Genomic DNA, 25,437 nt, shown 5'->3' with positions numbered 1-25,437 from the left:
TGAGAGCAATTCAGATTAGTGAACTAAATTAAAAGTGTAATAAAAAAAAAAAGTGCTAGACACATACAAATTAGATGTACATGATCAGGATTAGATACTGGGTGAAATATAAAAAATAAATGTTTTTTTGTTGGATCTGACGGGTATGCTTGAACATTCCTTTAAGGATTCAGTTTATTCATGAAAAAAATTTAAAAGGGTACTCCAGTGAAAAACATTGTTTTTTAAAACAGCTGGTGCCAGAACGTTAAACAGATTTGTAAATTACTTCTATTTAAAAAATCTTTACCCTTCCAGTACTTATCAGCTGTTGTATACTCAACAGGACGTTCTTTTCTTTTTAAATGTATTTTCTGTCTGACCACAGTGCTCTCTGCTGACACCTCTGTCTGTCTCAGGAACTGTCAAGAGCAGGAGCAAATCTGCATCGCAAACCTATCCTAAGACAGACAGAGGTGTCAGCAGAGAGCCTTGTGGTCAGACAGAAAAGATATTCAAAAAGAAAAGAGCTTTCTGTGGAGCATACAGCAGCTGAAAAGTACTAGAAGGGTTAAGATTTTTAAATAGAAGTAATTTACAAATATGTTTAATGTTCTGGCACCAGTTGATTTTAAAAAATTATAATTCACCGGAGTACCCCTTTTAAACACAATATCTCAGCACAATCAGAACACCCCAATATCTTAATTTACATAAGAATAACTGGGTGGCCCCATGTAGACAAACACAGTATATACATCTCATGACAGAGTGTTACTAAATCATGATGTTGTGAAAAGTCAGCCATCTAATGCCATACATCTCAGGATGTGTTGTTGAGTTTAGAGATAAATTAAGAAAGGAGATATTTGTAAATAATACAATCATACAGTAAACACTCTTGGATGTGCCCACCCTTACCTTTCCATCGTACCAGTGGTCTCAAACTGTTACCCTCTAGATGCTGCAAAACTTCAACTCCCAGCATGCTGGGAGTTGAAGTTTTGCCACATTTTATAAATGCTATATATTGTCAGGACATATTAGCAAAATGAATTAACTTATTAATAAACTGAGGATTGTTGCTGCTTCCTGTGCAAATAAGGGATTAGGGATGCGAATGTCAGGTGGTAATGGCGCCCCCTTAAGTATTCACACAAATGGTTGGGCGCCCATATGGCACCTAAATAATCCACTGTACTGATGGGACTGAAGAATGACAATTATCACTGGTGCTTGCTGGCAGAGGCGCAGCTTGTAGCTTCTGGGCCCCGATGCAAAATCTGCAACAGGGCCCCATATGCCAATTTTATTACTGGTCTCTAATGGGGAAGATGTGCTTTGGGGCCCCCCTTGGCACCAGGGCCCCGGTGTGACTGCTACCTCTATAGCTATGCCCATCCTTGCTGGTAAGTGTTTTCTTTGTATAGGTACAACCTATTTGTACTTATTTTGAACATATAATGGACACTTTTGTTACCTATCGGGGTTATTCAATGCTTTGGTTTCCATTGGCTTGTTACAAATAAGTCAGTAGGTGCTGGGTGCCTCCTGGCTTTTAGTAAGTTAATAGGTTACATCCTATTATTTTGTACTTCATTAGTTCCACATTACATGAAGCACCTAATACTTCATTCATATCACTAGTTCATAGGAAATTGATAAGCCGGCGTATCATAATGATTGGTTCAGCCCATGAACTGTCTTTGCTCTATGTGTGTAGAAAGGAAGGGGAATTGAATGCTTCTTCACAGCTGTCTCCTACATCAGACCCTTAACCCAGACCTAGACATATCCTATGTATTATTAACTACACTGTGTGGACATTTTAGATGCATACAGCAAGTTATTCAATAATCATATTAGGGTTTTTGGAAAAAAAAATGAGTTCATTATCTCCTTAGGGTTGTGTGGTACAGATTACAGCTAAGTACAATTACTGGAGCGCTGGATCGCAGTAACCTTTTTGCTGTGTATAAAAGTGGTTTCATTTACATTTGCGCAGTATTCACAAGGGTATTAATGAGTTTGCAGTTCATGTAGTAAGGGAGCGGGGAATAAGGAAATTAGTCTTTTCTGCGGAATAATGTCCATAAGTGGAATCAACGATGTATCGGGGGTGAGGACTAATTCATATCTTAAAAAAATAAATAACAAAGCAGTTTTTTATTCCAAAACCTGTAAAACATTGGCCAAAAAGTAATTCATTATTAAGGTTATACAGTGTATATATATATATATATATATATATATATATATATATATATATTTACCGTACTCTGTTAAAATGTATATATAGATCAAAAACGTAGATGTTAAATTAGCCTCGTTTCAGTTTTGGTGGATGTCCTACCCAATTAAGGGCTATGGGTGCTTCTATACCCGCCTTGGGACTGGGCACATTCAGTGTATTAGATGCTCAGCCAGATGCTCACATGGTGGTAACTTTGCCCACTACTTGACAGTTTGGATTCTTCCTTAAAGGGGTTATCCAGGAAAAAAAATTTTTTTTTTGTATATATATATCAACTGGCTCTAGAAAGTAAAACAGATTTGTAAATTATGAGTATACAGATATGTGTAGCTCAACCACAAAAAATGAGCGAGGTTAACTAAAAGCTCTCCCCCACAGATAGATATAAAAAAGTAGTAAGAATAGGATATTAGTCCTCAGCTCAATATCAAAAAGATTAAATGGTGGATGTCTGGTATAAATAATAGAGGAAAAAATGGATATATAAAAATTAGTATTTATTATGTATTAAATAGTGCGTTCCCGCAGGGCCCTATGGTAGCGCACAAGTGTATCACCACTGAGGAAGGGGCACTACTAATAGGCTTTGAACCCCGAAACGCGTTTGGTGACTGTGATTGAGCCTTGCATATTTGTCCAGTTCACACTACAGCTGCGGCTATACAAGCACTTATCGAATAGTTCCTCTCTGGAGAGACTTTATCCATTTACCATCTATCATCCACCTACTACATTAATATGTTGGGATGCCTTAATATTTCTGCACTATATCACCAATGAACTATATATGAGAACTATATCATCAACGATTTAAGTGTAACAAGTGTATACACACAAGAACTATATCACCAATGAACTAAGTGCAATAAGCAGAACAATATATATTTATTTTACATTTTTACATTTTTTCTATTATACTTGGTACAGTACTGTTTTTATCATCTTTCATTATATGGAAATTTTTTATTGATAACTTTTATATTGCCATTCACCCCATGCAAGGGCCCTGCTAAGGCGACCGGCACTGATATATACTTTTTAAATAATAATAAATTGTCTATCAATCATTCATACCTCTGAATCTCTTCTTATTCCTTAATTTCTCCTTAATTCACATTTTCACAGTACTCTTGAGGACTGGTAACTATAAATATTCCATATTTAACCTCGAGTACCTGCTACATATCCTAGGTGAGCTACACATACCATATACTATTTCATTGATAATTTACAAATCTGTTTAACTTTCTGGAGCCAGTTGATATATATAAAAAAAAGTATTTTCCTGGATAACCCCTTTAATGGTTTATTCACATGTACAGTATTCTGTGCAGATTTGATGCGCAGGATTTTCTGCTGCAGATTTCAATGTAAACTAAATGACTGAACAGAGCTTAAAATCCTGCGCATCAAATCTGCGCAGAATACTGTACGTGTGAATTGACCCTAAATGTTCCTGAGTCATCCTCATCCTTCAAGTTGCCAACAATTCTACTCACCTCTTTCTTATTTATCTATTTAACCTGGATGACAACTAACATTTACAGGTCCCACAGGGATTTTCACCAACCATTTCTAGAATATAAGACTGACTGGTGACTTTGTAAGGAAGGGACAGCTGGTTGACAGCCCTATTGAGTTGTGTCATCGAAAGCCAATTTGGTTGTTGCTCAACTTTTCCAGAACAGATATAACTAATAAAAAGTTCAGCACTTTAAAAGGCCATATGGACATCACAGAGTAAAACATCTGCACTGGGTCTCCTTGATTAGCTTGATTAGCTTGATTAGCTTTATTAGCTTTATTAGCTAAGCACTGTGGCTCAGTGGTTAGCACTATTGCCCTGCTGTGCTAGGTTCAAATCCCACCAAGGGCAACACCTACAACTCTTTGTTTGTGTGGGTTTCCTACCACACTCCAATACAGGTGGGGACAGGGACCAATTGAGTGTACATCACTGTTAGAGAATTATTATTGTATTAGGATATCGGTTGAAAGATAAGTCGGCACTGCTCTACTGAGTGGTAGGGTATATGCACCCGTGCAGTCAATGTCCCGCACCCGGATCGGCTGTTACTCGTGGTGCTCAATCTCTTCCAAGAAATATCCAATACAGTGTAAGAAATGGAGATGGCACTCACAATATTGCAGCAATGTGTAGTTTTATTGCAGTCAGGTCAGGATACAGGTATGGCCGACGGAGTCGGCCATACCTGTATCCTGACCTGACTGCAATAAAACTACACTTTGCTGCAATATCGTGAGTGCCATCTGCATTTCTTACGCTGTATTATTATTGTATTAGGAGCTGTTAATATAGAGCAGCTTCAGCTTTGACAAACCTACCTATCCATGTATAACATGTATCACTATCTATCTGGACAGCCAGCTTGTAATACTGCATTTGTCCTGTAGTGGCTGCTGCAGGGATAGTTTACGTCCAGACTTAGCTTCACTTCCCAATCCCAGGTGATCACTGCGGATTTTTATAGTCAAGTTGTTATTATTACCTGATCTATGAAGCCAATGTAGGCCTAAAAAGAAGTTGTTTACATGAGACTGAGTTGGCACTCAAGTGGCATCCTATATGATTAGTCTAGTGTATTATCTAAGAACCCCACTCCTGCTGGACACAGGTGTCAATATGTACAGTCCAGATGAGTCTTCCCTTACCTTTTCTTGAATTTAGCTAATGATTATTATTTCTAATGATGCAAATTCAATACAATATCTTGACATGCAAGTGAAACCCTAGACTGGCCGCAACTTATATCACAACCCTTGAGTGGACGCACATAAACATGTATAGCATATACATCTCCTGACAGATTATCCCAAAATCCCAAATCTGATCTTTATGTTTTCTAAGATGGTCATGTCATGACACACATTTTGTGATACATTTTGTGATCTACTAAGCCTTGATGGAAGATAAGGAAGGAGTTATCTGTATATGACCATGGCCAATACAGTACATTGCTGCTATATAAATAATTTATATTACAGATATGCCTGTGGTTTGATTTCATTCAAGACTTCAAGTTTTCACAATATAAATTCAATACATTAAAGGGGTTATCCAGGAAAAAAAATATTTTTTATATATCAACTGGCTCCAAAAAGTTAAACAGATTTGTAAATTACTTCTATAAAAAAATCTTAATCCTTTCAGTACTTATGAGTTTCTGAAGTTAAGGTTGTTCTTTTCTGTCTAAGTGCTCTCTGATGACACGTGTCTCGGGAACAGACCAGTTTAGAAGAGGTTTGCTATGGGGATTTGCGGTTCCCGAGACACGTGTCATCAGAGAGCACTTAGAAAAGAACAACCTTAACTTCAGAAGCTCATAAGTACTGAAAAGATTAAGATTTTTTAATAGAAGTAGTTTACAAATTTGTTTAACTTTCTGGAGCCAGTTGATATATATATATATATATATATATATATATATATATATATATATATATATAAAAAATATTTTTTTTCCTGGAATACCCCTTTAATGCAACACCTTAAAAAGGCTGCAACTCGCATAACAACTACTAGTTGGCCACACATAGACACTTATAGCATAAACAAGTCCCAACAGAGTATTACAAATCATGTATTTTATAAGCTGGTTATCTCAGGTGAGGTTTTATTCAAAAGGGAAGTTTTTAAGAAAGAAAACAACTGTATATAGTGTCTACCATCATTTATTGATCTCTATTAGATCGGCTCACATAGCAGCTGCCTTTACTACAGTATATGTAGGCGATAGGAACTCATACATCATTGCAATACTTGTAATAGATATATACATGTAACTATGTTCTCTTCTATAGCACATTACATCGTACACCCTGCCAAATGGAGTTAAATGGTTTTAGCAGTAAACACCAGGAAAAAGAACAAGTATATTGGACATAAAAGGAACGCCGGCCCAAAGGAGCCATCTTTTCCAGATAATTATGTTCAAGATGGCAGCTAATTGTTTCCTTAATGATCTCGGTGTCCCTGCCTCAACAATCATTTTATGACACCTTCTTTTATGTCATTAATACTCCGAGCATTGGAAGCAATTACGCCGTTCTTATATCGTATATATTCCTTTTGGATTTTTGTTCATTAACTCCGTGGAGTTGTGGGATAGATGAAATAGCACCTATGGGTCACATTGACTGATGAGAGCGTTTTACTGTTTGCTTTGTAAAAATGTAATTGGAATCCTTATTAACCCCCTTTGTCTTTTTATATATTGTAGCATAACAAATATTGATCTCCAAATACAAACAGCCCCAGAAAATCATTACTGGTTCTGGATCAGCAGTTCATTTATATTGCTAATAAAATAAATCTATTTCTTTTCAAATAAAATAGATAATTAGAATACTGAATAGAAATGCAGAGAAACAATGGGGGGTACATATAAGTGTAAAGAAAATCATCTGAAGGATAATTCATAGGCCGACTATACATTTATTTTATATTTCTTTAAATTGTATTTTTATTAATATGATGAGGATGATGATGATAATGATAATTATTATTATTTTCATTATTTTTAGTGTTTATTTTATTGCTGTATTTTATTTATTATTGTGATTATTATATTTTTATTTATTTAAATAATTTATTATTAATTTATTTTTATTTTTACTTTAAATTACAATTTAAAAAAAACTCAGTTTCCTACCTTAACCCTGTATCTAAATACCTTGGCAGGGAAGAGTGGCCTGTAGTGCCCCTTTCCTGGCACCTATGTGTACCCAAAAAGTTAGTGGTTTGAATAACACCTTTAGTCATATTACAGGAGTGTTAATGGGTCAGACATGGAGTAGTTACAACTATTTTAGGGGAAACCCCCAAGGGGAACCCTTGAACTAAGTACCACCTAAAATCTAACTTTTATTAGTCTTATTAAAATGTTAAACTAAATAGTAAATATATGATTTCCTTATGGTGTAGTCTACACCACTAAATTTAAAACCACAGCCTCGAACCAACTCCCATTGTGATATTATTGTGATAACTGCAATTAATGCCAGAATGATTGCACATTGATCATCCTCTTGGATGTGATGATCTGTGTTAAGGGGGTTGTAAGTGGCTGCTAATTAAAAGCTCCGGACATTAGCCAGCGCCTCCAACGTTTCGCTGGCACCCCAGCTTCGTCAGGAAGGGCTGTTGTGATATAGACAGAGTAGCTGTCTCCATTAGTTGGCACTAGAAAGACAGTTTTCTACCTTCTAAAGAAGAGCTAATTTACAAATCTTTTTCCCCAGGAAGCATAACCTGGCCTATAAGACTTCCTAAATTAGGTGCAGTTCACTCTGTGTGCACATTCCACAGACATCAGGCGCCGGCACAACAAGCCGGCACTAGGACCTCCCGGGAATACATTGTCTCCATAGATGACAATGCATTTTCGAGGCGGATAAATCTGCCATTTGCACAGTGCAGCAGAATCCCATTGAAAGCAATAGGAGTCTGGTGCCAAAGAATTCCTGAATGGAATTTTTCCGACAGATTTTGCAATGTGAATGAGGCCTAAGAGGTGCAACGTTAAGCAAATCTTTTCAGAATCAATCTCTTCCGCCGGATTGTGCTGCCAAAGGAATTGCTGGCGCTACGCACCCAGATGTATCAAATGCCAATCGAACTGCTGGCACCATCTATATTCAGCATATACATTAATAGCATAGGTAATTATTTAATATTTAAGGGCGACTCCCCTCTATGTTTATGTGTCTTATGGAAAGTATCCGTTTAAAGGGGTACTCCAGTGGATAACTTTTTAAATTTTTTATTTAATCAACTGGTGCCAGAAAGTTAAACAGATTTGTAAATTACTTCTATTAAAAAATCTTAATCCTTCCAGTACTTATTAGGGGCGGAATGCTACAGAAGAAATTATTTTCTTTTTGGAACACAGAGCTCTCTGCTGACATCATGACCACAGTGCTCTCTGCTGACATCTCTGTCCATTTTAAGAACTGTTCATAGTAGAAGAAAATCCCCATAGCAAACATATGCTGCTCTGGACAGTTCATAAAATGGACAGAGATGTCAGCAGAGAGCACTGTGCTCGTGATGTCAGCAGAGAGCTCTGTGTTCCAAAAAGAAAATAATTTCTTCTGTAGTATTCAGCAGCTAATAAGTCATGGAAGGACTACAATTTTTTAATAGAAGTAATTTACAAATCTGTTTATCTTTCTGGCACCAGTTGATTTAAAAAAAAAAAAAAAAGTTTTCTACCGGAGAACCCCTTTAAAGCCTTGGATGGACACAGACAGCAGATGCCTCCTGTTCTATATAGCAGTGTTTTCCAGCCAGTATGCCTCCAGCTGTTGCAAAACTAGAACTCCCAGCAAAGGCTGTCCGGGCATGCTACAAGTTGTAGTTTTGCAACAGCTGGAGGCACGCCAGTTTGGAAACACTGCTATATAGTATAGGGAGCCCTGGCTCCCTAATGCTGCATTTAAATAGTCCTAAAGCCATACATAAAAGCCCAAAACCTAGTTCTGCAGCATCTGTATAACATGCCTTCCATGCCTATAATGTGACCTTTATATTAGGTTTAATGTCCCATGAAGACATTACTCCTCTCTCGCTTGCACCACTAGCAGTTTATGAATCCATAGTTGTAACTAACACATTAAAGTTCAAATGACACTTGCCGGGTGAGAATTGCACTCGCGCATAAGTATATATATATATATATATATATATATATATATATATAATCACTTTACAAGATTACGGAATAAATTGTGAAAAGGTCGGTTGACTCAGTCTTGCAAACTTTCACGGTATTAATTGCAGTTGATTTGGATGTGACTAATTAATTTTTGCTCCAGCAAATTAGTTTTATTCTTCATTAGTCTCCGTTAGGAGGAAGACATTGTATATCATTACATCTTTGTCTGCAGAAACAATGGAGGGACGGGGGTCACCCTCATGGCTTGTCTTCCATCTAATTACTGGCGCTGACAGGATTGTTGCTGTAACACCTGCTTCACAGGCCTTCCAGTACAAACATACCTGTGGCTTCTCGTCTATATTACCCAATGGAGAAAATTATCTGGGTCACGGGTGAAACACCAAGGAGAGAATTACAAATAAGTTTATAAATAAAGTTAAGGAAATCACACATTCTAGAATCACATCCTTGGTCGTGAAGTGTACCTGTCATTTGCAAAAACTTTTTATATATGGTAGACAACAACATAATATGTATATCTGCAATATACATTGGCTAAATAAAATTGGATATATGTGGGTAAAAACATGCTTTCCCTGCAGCTATTGCCTGTGTGGAGACAAAATACAGAAAGCAAGGGCAGGACAAGCAGGGTTGTGTGCACTGAAGACAAGCAGGGCTCTGTACATTGAGGACAAGCAGGGTTCTGTACACTGAGGACAAGCAGGGCTCTGTACACTGAGGACAAGCAGGATTCTGTACACTGAGGACAAGCAGGACGCTGTGTACTGAGGAAAAGCAAGGGCTCTGTACACTGAGGACAAGCAGGGCTCTGTACATTGAGGACAAGCAGGACTCTGTACACTGAGGACAAGCAGGTCTCTGTACACTGAGGACAAGCAGGGTTCTGTACACTGAGGACAAGCAGGGCTCTGTACACTGAGGAAAAGCAGGGCTCTGTACACTGAGGACAAGCAGGGCTCTGTGCATTGAGAACATGGGCTCTGTGTACTGAGGACAAGCAGGGCTCTGTACATTGAGGACAAGCAGGGCTCTGTACACTGAGGACAAGCAGGACTCTGTACACTGAGGACAAGCAGGACGCTGTGTACTGAGGAAAAGCAAGGGCTCTGTACACTGAGGACAAGCAGGGCTCTGTACATTGAGGACAAGCAGGATTCTGTACACTGAGGACAAGCAGGGCTCTGGAAACTGAGGACAAGCAGGGTTCTGTACACTGAGGACAAGCAGGGCTCTGTACATTGAGGACAAGCAGGATTCTGTACACTGAGGACAAGCAGGGCTCTGAACACTGAGGACAAGCAGGGTTCTGTACACTGAGGACAAGCAGGGCTCTGTACACTGAGGACAATCAGGGCTCTGTACAGTGAGAACAAGAAGGGCTCTGTACACTGAGGACAAGCAGGGCTCTGTACACTGAAGACAAGCAGGGCTCTGTACATTGAGGACAAGCAGGACTCAGTGTACAGAGCCCTGCTTGTCCTCAGTGTACAGAGTCCTGCTTGTCCTCAGTGTACAGAGGACAAGCAGGGTTCTGTACACTGGGGACAAGCATGGCTCTGTACATTGAGGACAAGCAGGGCTCTGTACACTGAGGACAAGCAGGGCTCTGTACACTGATGACAGGCAGGGTTCTGTACACTGAGGAAAAGCAGGGCTCTGTACACTGATGACAAGCAGGGCTCTGTACACTGAGGACAAGCTGGGCTCTGTGCACTGAGGCTTTATGACACACTCCCGGCTCACACAGCAGGAGGAATTAAAAGCTTGAAGCCTGCACAGAGCCCTGCTTGTTCTGCCCTTATTTCCTGTATTTGGTCTTCTCACAGGCACATTCTGCAAGGACAAGCCAAGAATATGAGAAAAAAAAAAAAAAAAAAAAATATATATATATATATATATATATATATATATATATACATATAATGGAATTATCTACATGATCTAAAAGGTTTTTGCAAACGACCAGAACACTTTAAGGTTTCTGACAAAAAAAAAAAGAGAATTGTGTGGGGAATATTTCTGACCAAAACATAGATGGTCTGAAAATAGGTTCTCTAGTTAAAATATGTAGACAATTATTAGTTTGAAATGTAATTTACAATTTTTATGTTTCCTGTGTGCACAAAAAAAAAATCCAGCATGCACCGAAATTGTGTCCAAAAATCCACACAAAGGCAAAGAATAGTAAGTAAATGAGGATTCAAGTTACAATTTTATAGAACCTAATAAGACTTGAAAATAGGGAAAAAAAATTAAAAAAATTGAAAAGTAGTTACATACAGTAGTTCATAAAGTTGAAAAAGACTAGAGTCCATCAAGTTCAACCTAAAACCCTACTGTGTTGATCCAGAATAAGGTGTAAACTGATTATCAGGCAGACATTACAGAGGAAGAAATCACGAAAAATCCCTGGATCAACATGAATCTAGTATCCATAACATGTAATATATTTAGTTTGTGTAGCCCCAATGTAGCCATGCTGGGAGTTGTAGTTTTGCAACAGTTGGAGACACACTGGTTGGGAAACACTGGTCTAGATTTTATAGATAATCCCCAGAGGTTCTGTGAGGTTTTATTATTTCATGCATCTTTACTATCTTCTATATATATACATATATATATATATATATATATATATATATATATATATATATATATGTGTTATTATTATTATTAAATTATTATTATCTATTTATTTATTACTTAATTTTACAGGAAATCGCAATGAAGTTGTAATCACAGAGAATAACAACAGTATCACCGAACAGATCACGGATGTTGTCAAACAACCGGCCTTCATCGCAGGAATTGGTGGTGCCTGCTGGGTAATCCTCATGGGATTCAGCATATGGCTGTACTGGCGCAGAAAGAAGAGAAAGGGCCTCAGCAACTATGCCGGTAAGATATGACATCAGAAAAGTTGTGCAATCCTTCAAATTAGAATAAAATGAACAACAATTATATGATGTGCAATGTGAAATCTTGGTACCAAGGAGCTATCAAAAACTCAAATGACACAAAAATAACACATAACTTGTCCTTGCTGCATTTTACATTCTATGTATGTTGTAGAGAAAGTCAACTGTTTGTATAAACAATTCAAAATGTTTAGTGTCTTGCTTAAAAAAAAAAACTCTTTGAGTAGTCACCACATACTTTTGTAGCCTGTGTGGGAGGCAAGATGTTAGGTGGGTGATAGATATATAGATAGAGACAGACAGACACATAGATAGATAGAAATAAAAGAGATGGGCAGATGAATAAATAGATACAGAAGAAATGGGTAAAATAATGGCTGGCTAGATAGATAGATAGATAGATAGATAGATAGATAAAACAAAAAAACTATTGCATGGACCCGGCATACAGGTGCACGCTGCTAGGCTAAATATATTTTATATATTTGTCCAAATGGTGGACAAAGCACCTAAATTTTTCATTGTAACAATATAGTATTTCATGTTTTATCTGTACCTTTGTGCTAGCAGTGTGCTGCTCTATTCTCCTGCTTGTAGATAGATAGATAGATAGATAGATAGATAGATACAGTAGATAGATACGATAGATCGATAGATAGATATGGATAGATAAATACAGTGGAGAGATAGATAAATAGATATATAGATATGAGATATATAGTTAGATAGATAAATAAATAGATAGATAGACAGACAGATAGATAGATACAAAGGAAAACAGCAGCACTCCAATACACATAGAAAAGGTGTGTGGCCCTGTGAGACAGCCGAAACGTCGCTCTGATGTTTGATGAATAAAGCAATATACCTTTTCTATGTGTATTGAAGTGCTGCTGTTTTCCTTTGTATGGAGCTATTTGGTACTTTTACTGACAAGAGTCTATCTACAGCCTGCACCATTGTGAACAACAACGTTATAAGTGCTGCCTAGCTTCTGAAATTCTAGGTAGATAGATAGATATGGGATAGATAGATAGATAGATAGATAGATAGATACAGTAGAGAGACATATAGATAGATATTAGATAGATAGATATATATGAGATAGATAGATATGAGATAGATAGATAGATAGATAGATATAAGATAGATAGATAGATTGATAGATATGAGATAGATAGATAGATAGATAGGTAGATCGATAGATATGAGATAGATAAATAGATAGATATGAGATAGATAAATAGATAGATATGAGATAGGTAGATAGATATGAGATAGATAGATAGATATAAGATAGATAGATAGATTGATAGATATGAGATAGATAGATAGATAGATATGAGATAGATAAATAGATAGATATGAGATAGGTAGATAGATATGAGATAGATAGATAGGTAGGAAATAGTTTGGATGCTTATTGTGAAGAGTCGTTCCCTAGTAGGTTCAGTCCTGTTCCACCTCCACATCACCCATCATCCAGTGACCCAGATAATTCCGGCAGTCCTCGGCGGTGGTAGGCGTATGTGATCGTTCCTGCTACATCAGAAACTCCTGCTTCTTCAGGACCAGGGACTTTGATAGATCTTTGCAGAGCTGAAGATCAAATGGATAAGATGTTAGATCAAACCAATAGTACTTCAAAGCATGATCCAGCACGCTATACTGTGGCACAGATTCTCTGGAGATGCCATCATGTCAGATGTTTGAACTCTCCAGACGGTGAATATTAATGGATGGAATTATGGAGATTCTGGAAACAAAGGCAGGAGAAATATAAGTGAGCGTAAGAAGGAGGGCCCAGAATGTTGTTACAATTTGTTCCTGGAATGAGGAATTAGCGCAATAGGAGAAATATGAGATATGACATGGTATCTTTTCATTTCTTTCACAATCTCATTGCCAGCATTTTGTTAAGATCACTTATACAGGGACTTGGCTTCATTATGCATTATTCCTTTAAATGTATCCATGAATATAGATGAAGGTAAAATTATGCTATGTCTGTGACTCCATGGAACACAAGGCTAATATAATGGAATGCATACAGTATAATGCTCAGACCTCCTAATAAAGTTACCGTGGGGGAATACAGTATATTTACTTATGTCTACTCTATTAGACTGCTCCGGTGAAAACTACTGGAGTAGATGGTGCCTCTCTAGTCCATGTTTTGGTGGGGTATTGCAGTATTCAACCGAATGTAACCAAAAGGGGACAGGCTGCAATACCAGACCTAGCCTATAGCCAAAGGTGGCGCTATCTTTGGATTAAAAAAGCAGACCCCTACTTCTAATCCTCCTTATACATTTCCTATTTATAGGCTTGCAGTTCCGCCATCAGCCGTCAGGGGGCAGATAGAGAAACAAAACACCTCTTGTCCTCAAACTGCGGAACTCCTGCTGTTGCAAAAACTACAACTCACAGCATGTCTGAGCATGATGGGAGTTGTTGTTTTTTTTGCAACAGCTGGAGGACCACTGATTGGAGACCCCTGCAATTCACCATGTACTTTATTAGGGAACTTCGGCTTCCTCTACAACATAACTAAATGTAAAGTGCAGTGAAGGAGCATAGTTGTATGTTGTTTTTTATTCAATACTAATTCATTACAGAGTGACAGAAATTATTGAAATAAAAGACAAAAAAAAATGTAATAAATAAATTATATAGTTTTTTATTCAATACTATTTCATTACAGAATGACAGAAATTATTGGAAAAAAAAAGAATAAAAAAAATTTATAAATAAATTATATATTCAAAACTATTTCATTACAGAATGACAGAACTTATTGAAAAAAAAAAAAGAATAAAAAGATTAATAAATAAATTATTTATATATATATATATATATATATATATATATATATTTTTTTTTTTTTTATTCAATACTATTATTGGGGGGAAAAAGAATTAAAAAAATTAATTAATAAATGATATATATATATATATATATATATATATATATATATATATATATATATATTTAGATAAGGGCATTTTTTACTCATAATTTCCAACCTTATATTTGCTCTTTCATACCTTCATAAATGCTAAACCATTGCAGCAAAAATGTGATAGATTGCGTTTCGTTACCTTGTGGTTGTACAGATGTAGCAGAACTGAATGTGCGCTTTCCCTGTTTAAGAATCCTAAATGCAGCCCTTATGCCAACTTACATTTACTAGGGTATGTACAAAGGACTTGTGCCCGATAACTAGTTCAGCTCTGCTACATATCAACATACTTCAAGCTTCGATCTTGTCTGCCTACGGGATGCTTTCAGTACATTCTCATTGCTGCCACAATGTATCACTCGATATGACTCTCCATTGGCTGCTGAGTGGCTATTGCTTCAAACAAAGTCATGCGTCCATGCCGAGAAGCCTCGCTCTCATCACTTTCGCTCGCTGAAATGTCTTTGATGATCTTTCTTTCGTCCGAGTTTGTAACCCAAATTGTCTTCTTGTTTTGCAGTTCAGTCCTTCACCTTTACCCCTGCAGGTACTGTCCGTTAGTCTGTGTTACCTCTGCACCCACCATATCATTGAACTCATTCCGCTCTCAGAATTAAATATAATTAAGTCACAATTGCTATCTATGGTTTGAGGGTTCCGGCTAGGAAATTATTGCCATACGTTGCAGTGAATAGTCCCTTTACCCGCACGCTCAATAATGAGCCCAGGCATTTCTACCCATCAGCGGTCTCCAAACTGTGACCCTCCAGATGTTGCAAAACTACAACTCCCAGCATGCCCGGACAGCCAACGGCTGTCCGGGCATGCTGGGAGTTGTAGTTTTGCAACATCTGGAGGGTCGCAATTTGAAGATCGCTGCTATCCATGCCCTTAGCTTGATCGTAATACAAGCAGTCAACCCCTTCCCCCCCCCACGCTTTAGGCCAAACCACTTCCAAAGGATTATATTTATTTCTGAGAGACGTCTCTATCATCCAGCCTGCTAAATAAAGACGACTTCAGCTCAGCGCGCAGGAAATTTTTTCCTTCTTAAAAAAAAAAAAAAAAAAAATGAAGCTTAAAACCATTATTTCACTGAATATGTGCTAGATACATTTTTTTTACACATCATTTACACTGCAACATAGATTATTAATCTTATTATTATCCAAATTGGGCAAATATCCTTTTTTTCTACATCCTTTGCTTAGATTCCCCAGATACAACCATGCACCACAAAGTTGCACTTGGCCCAAAGAAGGGGAGCTGGCACAACACAGGTATTTGATATAATGAAGAAATAAAAGTGACTAAAGATGAGCGAACTTACAGTAAATTTGATTCGTCACGAACTTCTCAGCTCGGCAGTGGATGACTTATCCTGCGTAAATGAGTTCAGCCTTCAGGTGCTCCGATGGGCTGGAAAAGGTGGATACATTCCTAGGAAAGAGTCTCCTAGGACTGTATCCACCTTTTCCAGCCCACCAGAGCACCTGAAGGCTGAACTAATTTATACAGGAAAAGTTATCAACTGCCGAGCCGAGAAGTTCGTGACGAATCAAATTTACTGTAAGTTCGCTCATCTCTAAAAGTGACCTCTAATACAGTTCACTATGACTGGCTCTAGTAAAGTTTCCGACGTTTGAGACGGGTATGTAGCCGAGGCAGCCGATACAACGTGCAGAGGGAATCTGTCCGCAGTTTTGAGCCATTAAATTTGCTGACAGACGTAAAGTGAGATTGGGGGATGTACGACACCTTCTGCTTCGGTCATGTTCAGGCTATAGGATTGAGCTGCTGCAACACCAAGTGTCCGGGAGGCGGGCTTTATGTGTTAGGTGCCTAGAGCTGTTTGGTGGCTCCTCCTCTCAGCTAGAATGGACAGATCCAGCACTTTCATGATTGGACACTAGATGGCAGTAGAGGTGGAAACCCAATAGTTCCCATTAAATGTTTATTAAAAATCACAGCCAAACTGGGGAGAAGCTGTGACCTGATCCTACAACGTTGTTGCAAGTAGGGAGCATCTTGTTAACCCACAGCCCGTCTCTGCTGCTTTTCCGCTAAGGGCCCATTCACACTACGGAATCTCCATCTGCATTGGCTTAAAGTGGTACTCCGGTGGAAAAAATAAATCTTTATATCAACTGGCTCCAGAAAGTTAAACAGATTTGTAAATGACTTTTATTAAAAAATCTTAATCCTTCCAGTACTTATGAGCTGTTGTACGCTACAGAGTAAGTTCAGTTGTTCTTTTCTGTCTGACCACAGTGCTCTCTGCTGAAACCTCTGTCCATGTCAGGAACTGTCCAGAGTAGAAGCAAATCCCCATAGCAAACATCTCCTGACAGTTCCTGACATGGTCAGAGGTGTCAGCAGAAAGCACTGTGGTCGGACAGAAAAGAACAACTCAATTTCTCTGCAGTATACAGTAGCTCATAAGTACTGGAAGGGTTAAGATTTCTAAATAGAAGTCATTTACAAATCTGTTTAACTTTCTGACACCAGATGATTTGGAGAAAAGAAAAATGTTTTCCACCTGAGTACCCCTTTAAGAAGTCGGGGCTAGGACCGCTTGGAAAAGTCCCGTCTCCACAGACAAAAATGAGTTTCTGAGTGCATTCCGCCAAAATAATGAACATATTCATACTTTCGGCGGAGTCTAGGGTCTGGAATTTTCACTGTGGAAATTTGTAGTGTAAATGAAAGCAATGAGAGGCTGCTGCACCATATTTTCGGCAGCGGAGCTCTGGAACGAAGTTCCGCTTCAAAAATATATATCATATATATCACTATACTTTCTCCTCATTTTCATGGTCCCTATTATGGCCCTTGACAGAAGGTCGGGAAAACCAGTGACCGGAAACATCTGGAAAGGGGGGAATGGAAAAACCATGAGCACCTAATGTGACAAGCCCTTCTTCTAGGGCAGTGTTTCCCAAGCGCTGTCCTAGAGTTCTTCCAACATTGTCGTGTTTTCAGGATTTTCTTAGTCTTTCAAAGGTGATATCATTATGGTCAGTGCATCAGGCATCACCACAAGTGCTCTATATTGGATATTCTCAAATCATGACCATTTGGGAGTACATCAGGACTGGGCTTGGAAAACACGGTCCTAGGACATTAAAGAGGACCCGAGGTCCCTCCCAATATGTTTGTTTCATGGACATTAATGGGGTATTCTGGCTTTATACATCTTATCCCCTATCCCTTGGATAGGGGATAAGATGCATAAAGCCAGAAAACCCCTTTAAAGAGGACCTCAGGCCCCTCCTGACTTGTTTGTTTTAGTAAATAATTTTATTATCCATGAAATAGCAATTTTGGGACATCTGTCCTTGAAGCTCTGTATGCAGTCCCTCTGTTCTTCTTATCAGAGATGTATAAATAAGCAGCCAGTTGGGTGTAACCAGTTGGGGGTGTGTCCCTACACAATATGGCACTGTCAGCTTTGATTGGATAGTCTAAGACAGAGCAGGGACACACCCCCAACGGGTTACACCCAGTTGTCTATTTAGTCATGCATCCCCAATAAGAACAGAGTAACAGCACAACACAGAGCTATAGGAAAAGATGTTCCAGAATTGTTATTTCATGGGGAATATAAGTGTATATAACTAAGGGTGCATTCACACTACCATTATGCAATGCGGCCACCGGATCCGTGCCACATCTAATTTATTTGAATGTGTTGGATGGTTGGCCATATTGCAAAATCATTGTGTGAATGTAGGCCTTAAACCAATCAGGTCAGGAGAGGCTGCATGACCTATTTACAAATTGTTCTTCTTGGTCATGCTATAGGATGATGAAAACAGATGGTATCATTAATATCCCCTCCCCAACCTCTATATAGGGCCGCCAGCAGGTTTGATGGCTGACATCTTCCTTTTAGGTCGTATGTTATAGGAAAGCCGGAATATTCACTCAATAGCAAACACGTAGCTCAATGAATAATGGGGCTATTTGCATGGTTTGGTATAAGAAGATTTCACCTATATGGGCACCTGTACTGTTCACATTTACTATATGTTAAACTTGGACCCTGGAAAAAACTAAAGTTGATATCTATGTAGCTTGACTATATGGTGGACAGATCACTGGATACAAGGAGATCAGTATAGAGTAGATCTTTATTGTACAGATGTTTCATTTCAAATTTCATTTTCATATGGTTTCTATTAGTTAAATAAACCATTTTTTTTTTAAATCAACTGGTGTCAGAAAGTTTAACAGATTTGTTAATTTCTTCTATTTAAACATTTTAATCCTTCCAGTACTTATGAGCTGCTGTATGCTCCACAGGAAGTTGTTTTCTTTTTGAATTTCTTTTCTTTGAATGTCTGACCACAGTGCTCTCTGCTGACACCTCTGTCCATTTTTGGAACTGTCCAGAGCAGGAGAGTTTTCCTATGGGGATTTGTTCCTACTCTGGACAGTTCCTAAAATGGACAGAGGTGTCAGCAGAGAGCACTGTGGTCAGACAGAAAAGAAATTCAAAAAGAAAAGAACTTCCTCTGTAGTATACAGCAACTGATATGTACTGGAAGGATTAAGATTTTTAAATAAATGTCATTTACAGATCTGTTTAATTTTCTGGCACCAGTTGATAAAAAAAAAAAAAACGTTTTCCAGTGGAGTCCCTCTATAATGGGGTACTCCGGTGGAAAAATTTTTTTTTTAATCAACTGGTGCCAGAAAGTTAAACAGATTTGTAAATTACTTCCATAAAAAAATAAAAAAAATTGTAATCCTTCAGGATTTATTAGCTGCTGAATACTACATAGGAAATTATTTTCTTTATTGAACACAGAGCTCTCTGCTGACATCATCACCACAGTGCTCTCTGCTGACACCTCTGTCCATTTTAACAGCTGTCCAGAGTAGGAGAAAATCCCCATAGCACACATATGCTGCTCCGGACAGTTCCTAAAATGGACAGATATGTCAGCAGAGAGCACTGTGGTCATGATGTCAGCAGAGAGCTCTGTGTTCCAAAAATAAAAGAATTTCCTTTGTAGTATTCAGCAGCTAATAAATACTGGAAGGATTACAATTTTTTAATGGAAGTAATTTACAAATCTGTTTAACTTTCTGGCACCAGTTGATTTAAAAAAAAAAAAGTTTTCCACCGGGGTACCCCTTTAATGCATCCAGTTATCTTTATACCCAACTATAGCACATAGATCAATCTGGTTGGCGTATTGTACCATCCAACATAAAGGGTCTTTATTATATGCTCCATACATAGACTGTTGTGACCACCAAATAGACTAAGTAACAGGATCTTCTTTCCCATCAGGTCACATATTTGCATGGGCAAATTGAGATGATCCTATGGGACACAGTTAATATGTTGAGGCGATGAGAGGTCACAGATGCCTGGACAAAGCCATTACAGTCTAGCCGCTTCTGACATTTGATAGATCAGGTTTTAATATGGTACTGTCGTCATCCGATACTAAATAATAGACACCCTTCAATCATCTGTAGGGTACGGCCAGTCTACAAAGGGATGTTCATTTTACTGGATGCTCGAGGAGTACATTTTAATATGGTAGTTAGAGATGAGCGAACTTACAGTACATTTGATTCGTCACAAACTTCTCGGCTCGGCAGTTGATGACTTATCCTGCGTAAATTAGTTCAGCCTTCAGGTGCTCCGGTGGGCTGGAAAAGGTGGATACAGTCCTAAGAAAGAGTCTCCTAGGACTGTATCCACCTTTTCCAGCCCACCGGAGCACCTGAAAGCTGAACTAATTTATGCAGGATAAGTCATCAACTGCCGAGCCGAGAAGTTCGTGACGAATCGAATTTACTGTAAGTTCGCTCATCTCTAATGGTAGTATTGAATGTAATGGAAAGATAATGGTAAAACATGGTCGGCATGGGCCCTAGCTAAGGACAAAATGGTCCTGGCATTGATTTAATATAGAGATGCACAATGATAGTGACTAGTGAAATGACAGCGCGAGCACCTCTAGGTCTCCATTTGTGTCTTCTTACTTACTTGGGGTATGATGATCTATTGACTACAGCAATGTTTCCCAACTAGTGTGCCTCCTGCTGTTGCAAAATACAACTCCCAGCATGCCCGGACAGCCTTCGGCTGTCCGGACATGCTGTGAGTTGCAGTTTCGCAACAACTTGAGGCACACTGGTTGGAAAACACTAGGCTACAGGCATCAACTGGGAGGGGGTCACAGATGCCAGATGCCCTATTATGCAATACTGCAATACCCCACCCCTTACATGACCCTTAAAAGTCTCCACATGTATTAAAATAAAATTGCACCATGTTTCTGTTTCCCAAAAGGAAAAAAAAAAGCCTAAATAATGTAAACTTACATTAGTTTTGAAATTTGATTTGATGACCGTGCAGGAATAACAATACCAAACTACCTACCATCCATTATAAAATAAGCGAGTCATTAAAAATAGAACGGTATGCATAGCAAAGCTGAGTTTGTCATTTAGTACAGCTCATTGTGAAAAGTGTTTCTGTGTGGTTTTACATAGGACTGCAGGTCATTTTTCTTCATGAAGCTTTAGTAATAAAAGATGCATTTCTATTTTATATTTTATTACTTATGTATGTGGCATACGTTAGAGATGCTATAAAATTCACAGAACTTACAAAATCTTCCAGGGGAACAGTGTCCCTACTATCCGCTATATTAGAACAATGAGGGCTAATGAGGGTTAATCAGTAACAAAGAGATTCCCCTACAGGCACCTCTACCCACCAGAGAACAGCAGTGCAGGCAGGCACAGTGATATATCAGGTCTAATGTATGGAGGTTTTATCCCTCTAGACTGCACCATGTCACTTTAATGATTACTTAATGTGTGTACAGATATAGCAGAGCTGAAGTGTTTCATTTGTGCAAATGGAAAATAATAATACATCAAGCCAAATAACAAACACAGCTCTGCTTCACACTTATTAAATCTAATTTGCAGGTTTTAATGTGGAGATTACCACTAATATGTCTCCCCTTATATAACAGAAACGGTGACCAGGACTTGATTATTCTTTTATGGGAGTTAGTAATACTTAAAACATGTTACCACAACAGCAGGCCCAGCGCTACTATAAGGCAGTTTAGGCAGCTGCCTTAGGGCGCAGAGGTAGGGGGTGGAAAAATCCAAACCCCAAGCCACTGGCAGGGGATTTGAAAAAAAAAAAAAAAAAAAAAAAAACACAATTAGGGCTGGGCGGTATGACCAAATGTGTGTATCATGGTATTTTTGTAACTTTGGCGGTTCCACGGTATATAACGGTATTTCCTCCTCCTCCACTCCCCCCCCCCCACCAAATTAATTATCAGCCCAGTGCTGCCCCCATCGGGGTACTACTCACTTCACCCGCAAGCGCTGCCCTCCTCGTCCTGTTTGTTGCAGCCGCCGGCTCTGACACCCTATACTGTGTGGTATCCCTATGACCGGGCTGCAAAAGGTAAACAAAATAAATGAACGCACGTTCCTACTTCGGCCTTACGCTGGGGACGGGAACGTCGGACAGCTGTCAGCCGCAGCGATGTTCCGCCTCGGCCGGTGATAGGCTGAGCCCACTGTCATGTAAGGTTCTCTGGCCAGCTTCTTACATGACAGTGGGCTCAGCCTATCACCGGCCGAGGCGGAACATCGCTGCGGCCGGTGATAGACTGATGGCTGTCCGACGTTCCCGCCCCCAAGAAGCAGATGAGGCCGGTACCGGACTAACGGGAGGTGAGTTAAAGTTTATTTTGATTATTTTTTGCAGCCCGGGCATAGGGATACCGCACAGTATAGAGCAGTGGTCTTCAACCTGCTGACCTCCAGATGTTGCAAAACTACAACTCCCAGCATGCCCGGACAGCCGTCGGCTGTCCGGGCATGCTGAGAGTTGTAGTTTTGCAACATCTGGAGGTCCGCAGGTTAAAGACCACTGGTATAGAGTGTCAGCGCCGGTGGCCGCAACAAACAGGAGGAAGAGGAGGGCAGCGCTTGCGGGGGACAAGTATTTACCCCGATGGGGACAGCGCTGGGCTTATAATTAATTGGGGGGGGGGGGCAGAACAGCGCTTGCGGACAACATATGATTAGTTCTCCAATGTGGGGACAGCGCAGCGCTGGGCTGGTAATTCATTCCCGAGGGGAAGGGGCCAAACCGGTATTGGAGTATGGGTTAAAATTCATATCGTGCAGCACAAAAATGTCGGTATTTGGTATGAACCGGTATACCGCCCAGCCCTACATACAATAACAAACAACCTGTGGGGTTAAACCCAAAGGCTTGAGTCCTGCAGAAGCGGCGGCCCTTGAGGCACAGCAGAAATAGTCAGAAGAATCAGTTCACCCTTCAACGATCTTAGAACACCAAAAACAGTGACCAGGACCAGATGACCCTTTGACCACCTATGAAAGGCATGTTAGAACAGCAGAAACGGTGACCAGGACCGGATCACTCTTTGACCACTTTAGTAATATTTAAGGCATGTTAGAAGCTAGAACCACACAAAACCATAAGAAAACCTAGGAGAGGAGCTGGTCTTGATAAGAGGGGGTGCTGTCAGACAGGAATGGTGTTACAATGAGATCTGACAGCTCCCCCTTTATTGATGAACTACTGACTGGCTGCAGTGTTTGGCTTCCAATACTCATTCATTTAGGATCTGTCTGGGATTCCTGCTTCTCATTTCTATTCTCCTTTTTGTAGTTTATTACAGGAATGTCTTGCATTTTAATTGAGTGCAGGTATCAGCATTCCTCTAGTATTAATGGTATGGCTGACGTGATAGCCCCAGCTGTAGAGCAACGGCAGATGTGTTCTTTACGTTCCATATATACAGCCCTTTCTTTGTCTGATAACTGGAGCACCTGCATGAAAAACCCTACTGCCAGTAATCCTTATGTATCCCAGTGAAATGTTCGTTTGATATGTGTCCTCATTGTCTATTGTCCTGATGTGGAGATGTACATTTTGTGAAGATAAAGTCAGCTCATCGTGGAGTTAGCCACTTGGTATATCTATCTCCAAAATTCATAAAAATGAATTATGAAAAATATCATTAAAGGGGTGTTCCAGGCAAAAACTTTTTTTATATATATCAACTGGCTCCGGAAAGTTAAACATATTTGTAAATTACTTTTATAAAAAAATCTTAATCCTTCCAATAGTTATTAGCTTCTGAAGTTTTCTGTCTAACTGCTCCATGATGATGTCACGTCCCGGGAGCTGTGCATGATGGGAGAATATCCCTTGCATGATGGGAAAATATCCCCATAGGAGCTGGACAGCTCCCGGGACGTGAGTCATCAGAGAGCAGTTAGACAGAAAACAGCAACTCAACTTCAGAAGCTAATAACTATTGGAAGGATTAAGATTTTTTAATAGAAGTAATTTACAAATCTGTTTAACTTTCCGGAGCCAGTTGATATATATAAAAAAAGTTTTTGCCTGGAACACCCCTTTAAGCAACAACCCACTGTTGTCCCCTATACTAGGTCAGTCCACTAGGTGGCTAACTCTGTTCCTATGTGATTGAATTACACAAAGCTATGATCCACCTCTGAGGCTTCAAATGGATGTATTATATTCTACTAGTATGACTTTTCTTGAAGCATAGCCAGTCAGCAATGTTTAAAGTGAATATCCACCTTCTCAAATTATTCTATACAGATTCCTTTATTAACACAATATATTTTTATATAAGAGCCTCTTGTAGTACAAGGCTCAAAATGTATTTAAAAAATTAAAAAGGATTGTCAGCAGCCATCACTAGGGGCAGTATAGGAACTTACTGCATAGAGTTTTACCATGGAGTTTAAAGTATAAACAGTATGCAGTAAACTCCTAAGCTCCACCTATTGGTACCTGCTGGTAGCAAGATTTTCACTATTCAAATATTGACTGTGGTCACTTAGAATGTATACTAAAATAATCATTAGCACATAATATTGGACTTATTTAGATGAAATAAAAAAAATAAAAATAAAAATAAAAAAAATATTGTCCAAAGGTGGGCATTCACTTTAAAGTGTAATTCTGGGTAAAAACTGGAAAAAAATTGTCTTACCTAAAGTATATCATTTTGAGATCTATGATGTTCCTCCAGCAGGCAGGAGTCTTGACACCCCAGTGCTATGTTAATAATTGACCAGGAAACTTTACTAGAAATACTCTCTAAACATAATCATAAACCATCAAACAGAGGGAGCACTTACTATGAACATGCACTGAAATCAGTCCACTAGGGGAACACTGTATATCATTAAAATGGTAGACTACAGTTAAGCGCACTGAATTACTGTATATGTATTTGTGATACTGTGTATAGTTACAATGGGGGAGATTTATCAAAACCTGTGCAGAGGAAGAGTGGTGCAGTTGCCCATAGCAACCAATCAGATTGCTTCTTTCATTTTCCACAGGCCTCTTTAGAGGCCTGTGGAAAATGAAAGAAGCAATCTGATTGGTTGCTATGGCCAACTGCACCACTCTTCCTCTGCACAGGTTTTGATAAATCTCCCCCAATATTCCCAAAATGTCTTTACTTTGACTATACATCTTGGCTATTCTGTTGTCTTTGGTTTTATATGTGGTTACCTGGCATACCAACCCTAAATATACCCACT

The 25,437-nt window shown here is 38.9% G+C and overlaps 1 protein-coding gene across 8 annotated transcripts in view; it reads left to right on the top strand.

Annotated features, from left to right (window-relative positions):
- The window catches only part of ROBO2 (roundabout guidance receptor 2), a 524,692-nt gene that overhangs the window by 463,529 nt on the left and 35,726 nt on the right, over positions 1–25,437 (top strand). For 5 of the 8 annotated variants that reach the window (XM_056559374.1, XM_056559371.1, XM_056559376.1 and 2 more), the window contains exons 18-20: positions 11,653–11,835; positions 15,338–15,364; positions 16,029–16,097. In XM_056559374.1, coding sequence (XP_056415349.1) covers positions 11,653–11,835; positions 15,338–15,364; positions 16,029–16,097 — 279 coding nt within the window. The remainder of the gene's footprint in view (positions 1–11,652; positions 11,836–15,337; positions 15,365–16,028; positions 16,098–25,437) is intronic. The other 3 variants (XM_056559377.1, XM_056559375.1, XM_056559373.1) reach the window with 2 other exon arrangements.

This window comes from Hyla sarda, chromosome 2 (genome assembly GCF_029499605.1).
Source record: "Hyla sarda isolate aHylSar1 chromosome 2, aHylSar1.hap1, whole genome shotgun sequence".
Taxonomy (NCBI): Eukaryota; Metazoa; Chordata; class Amphibia; order Anura; family Hylidae; genus Hyla; species Hyla sarda.
The sequence above is the reverse complement of the archived record's forward strand: the minus strand, read 5'-3'. Positions and strand labels throughout refer to the sequence as shown.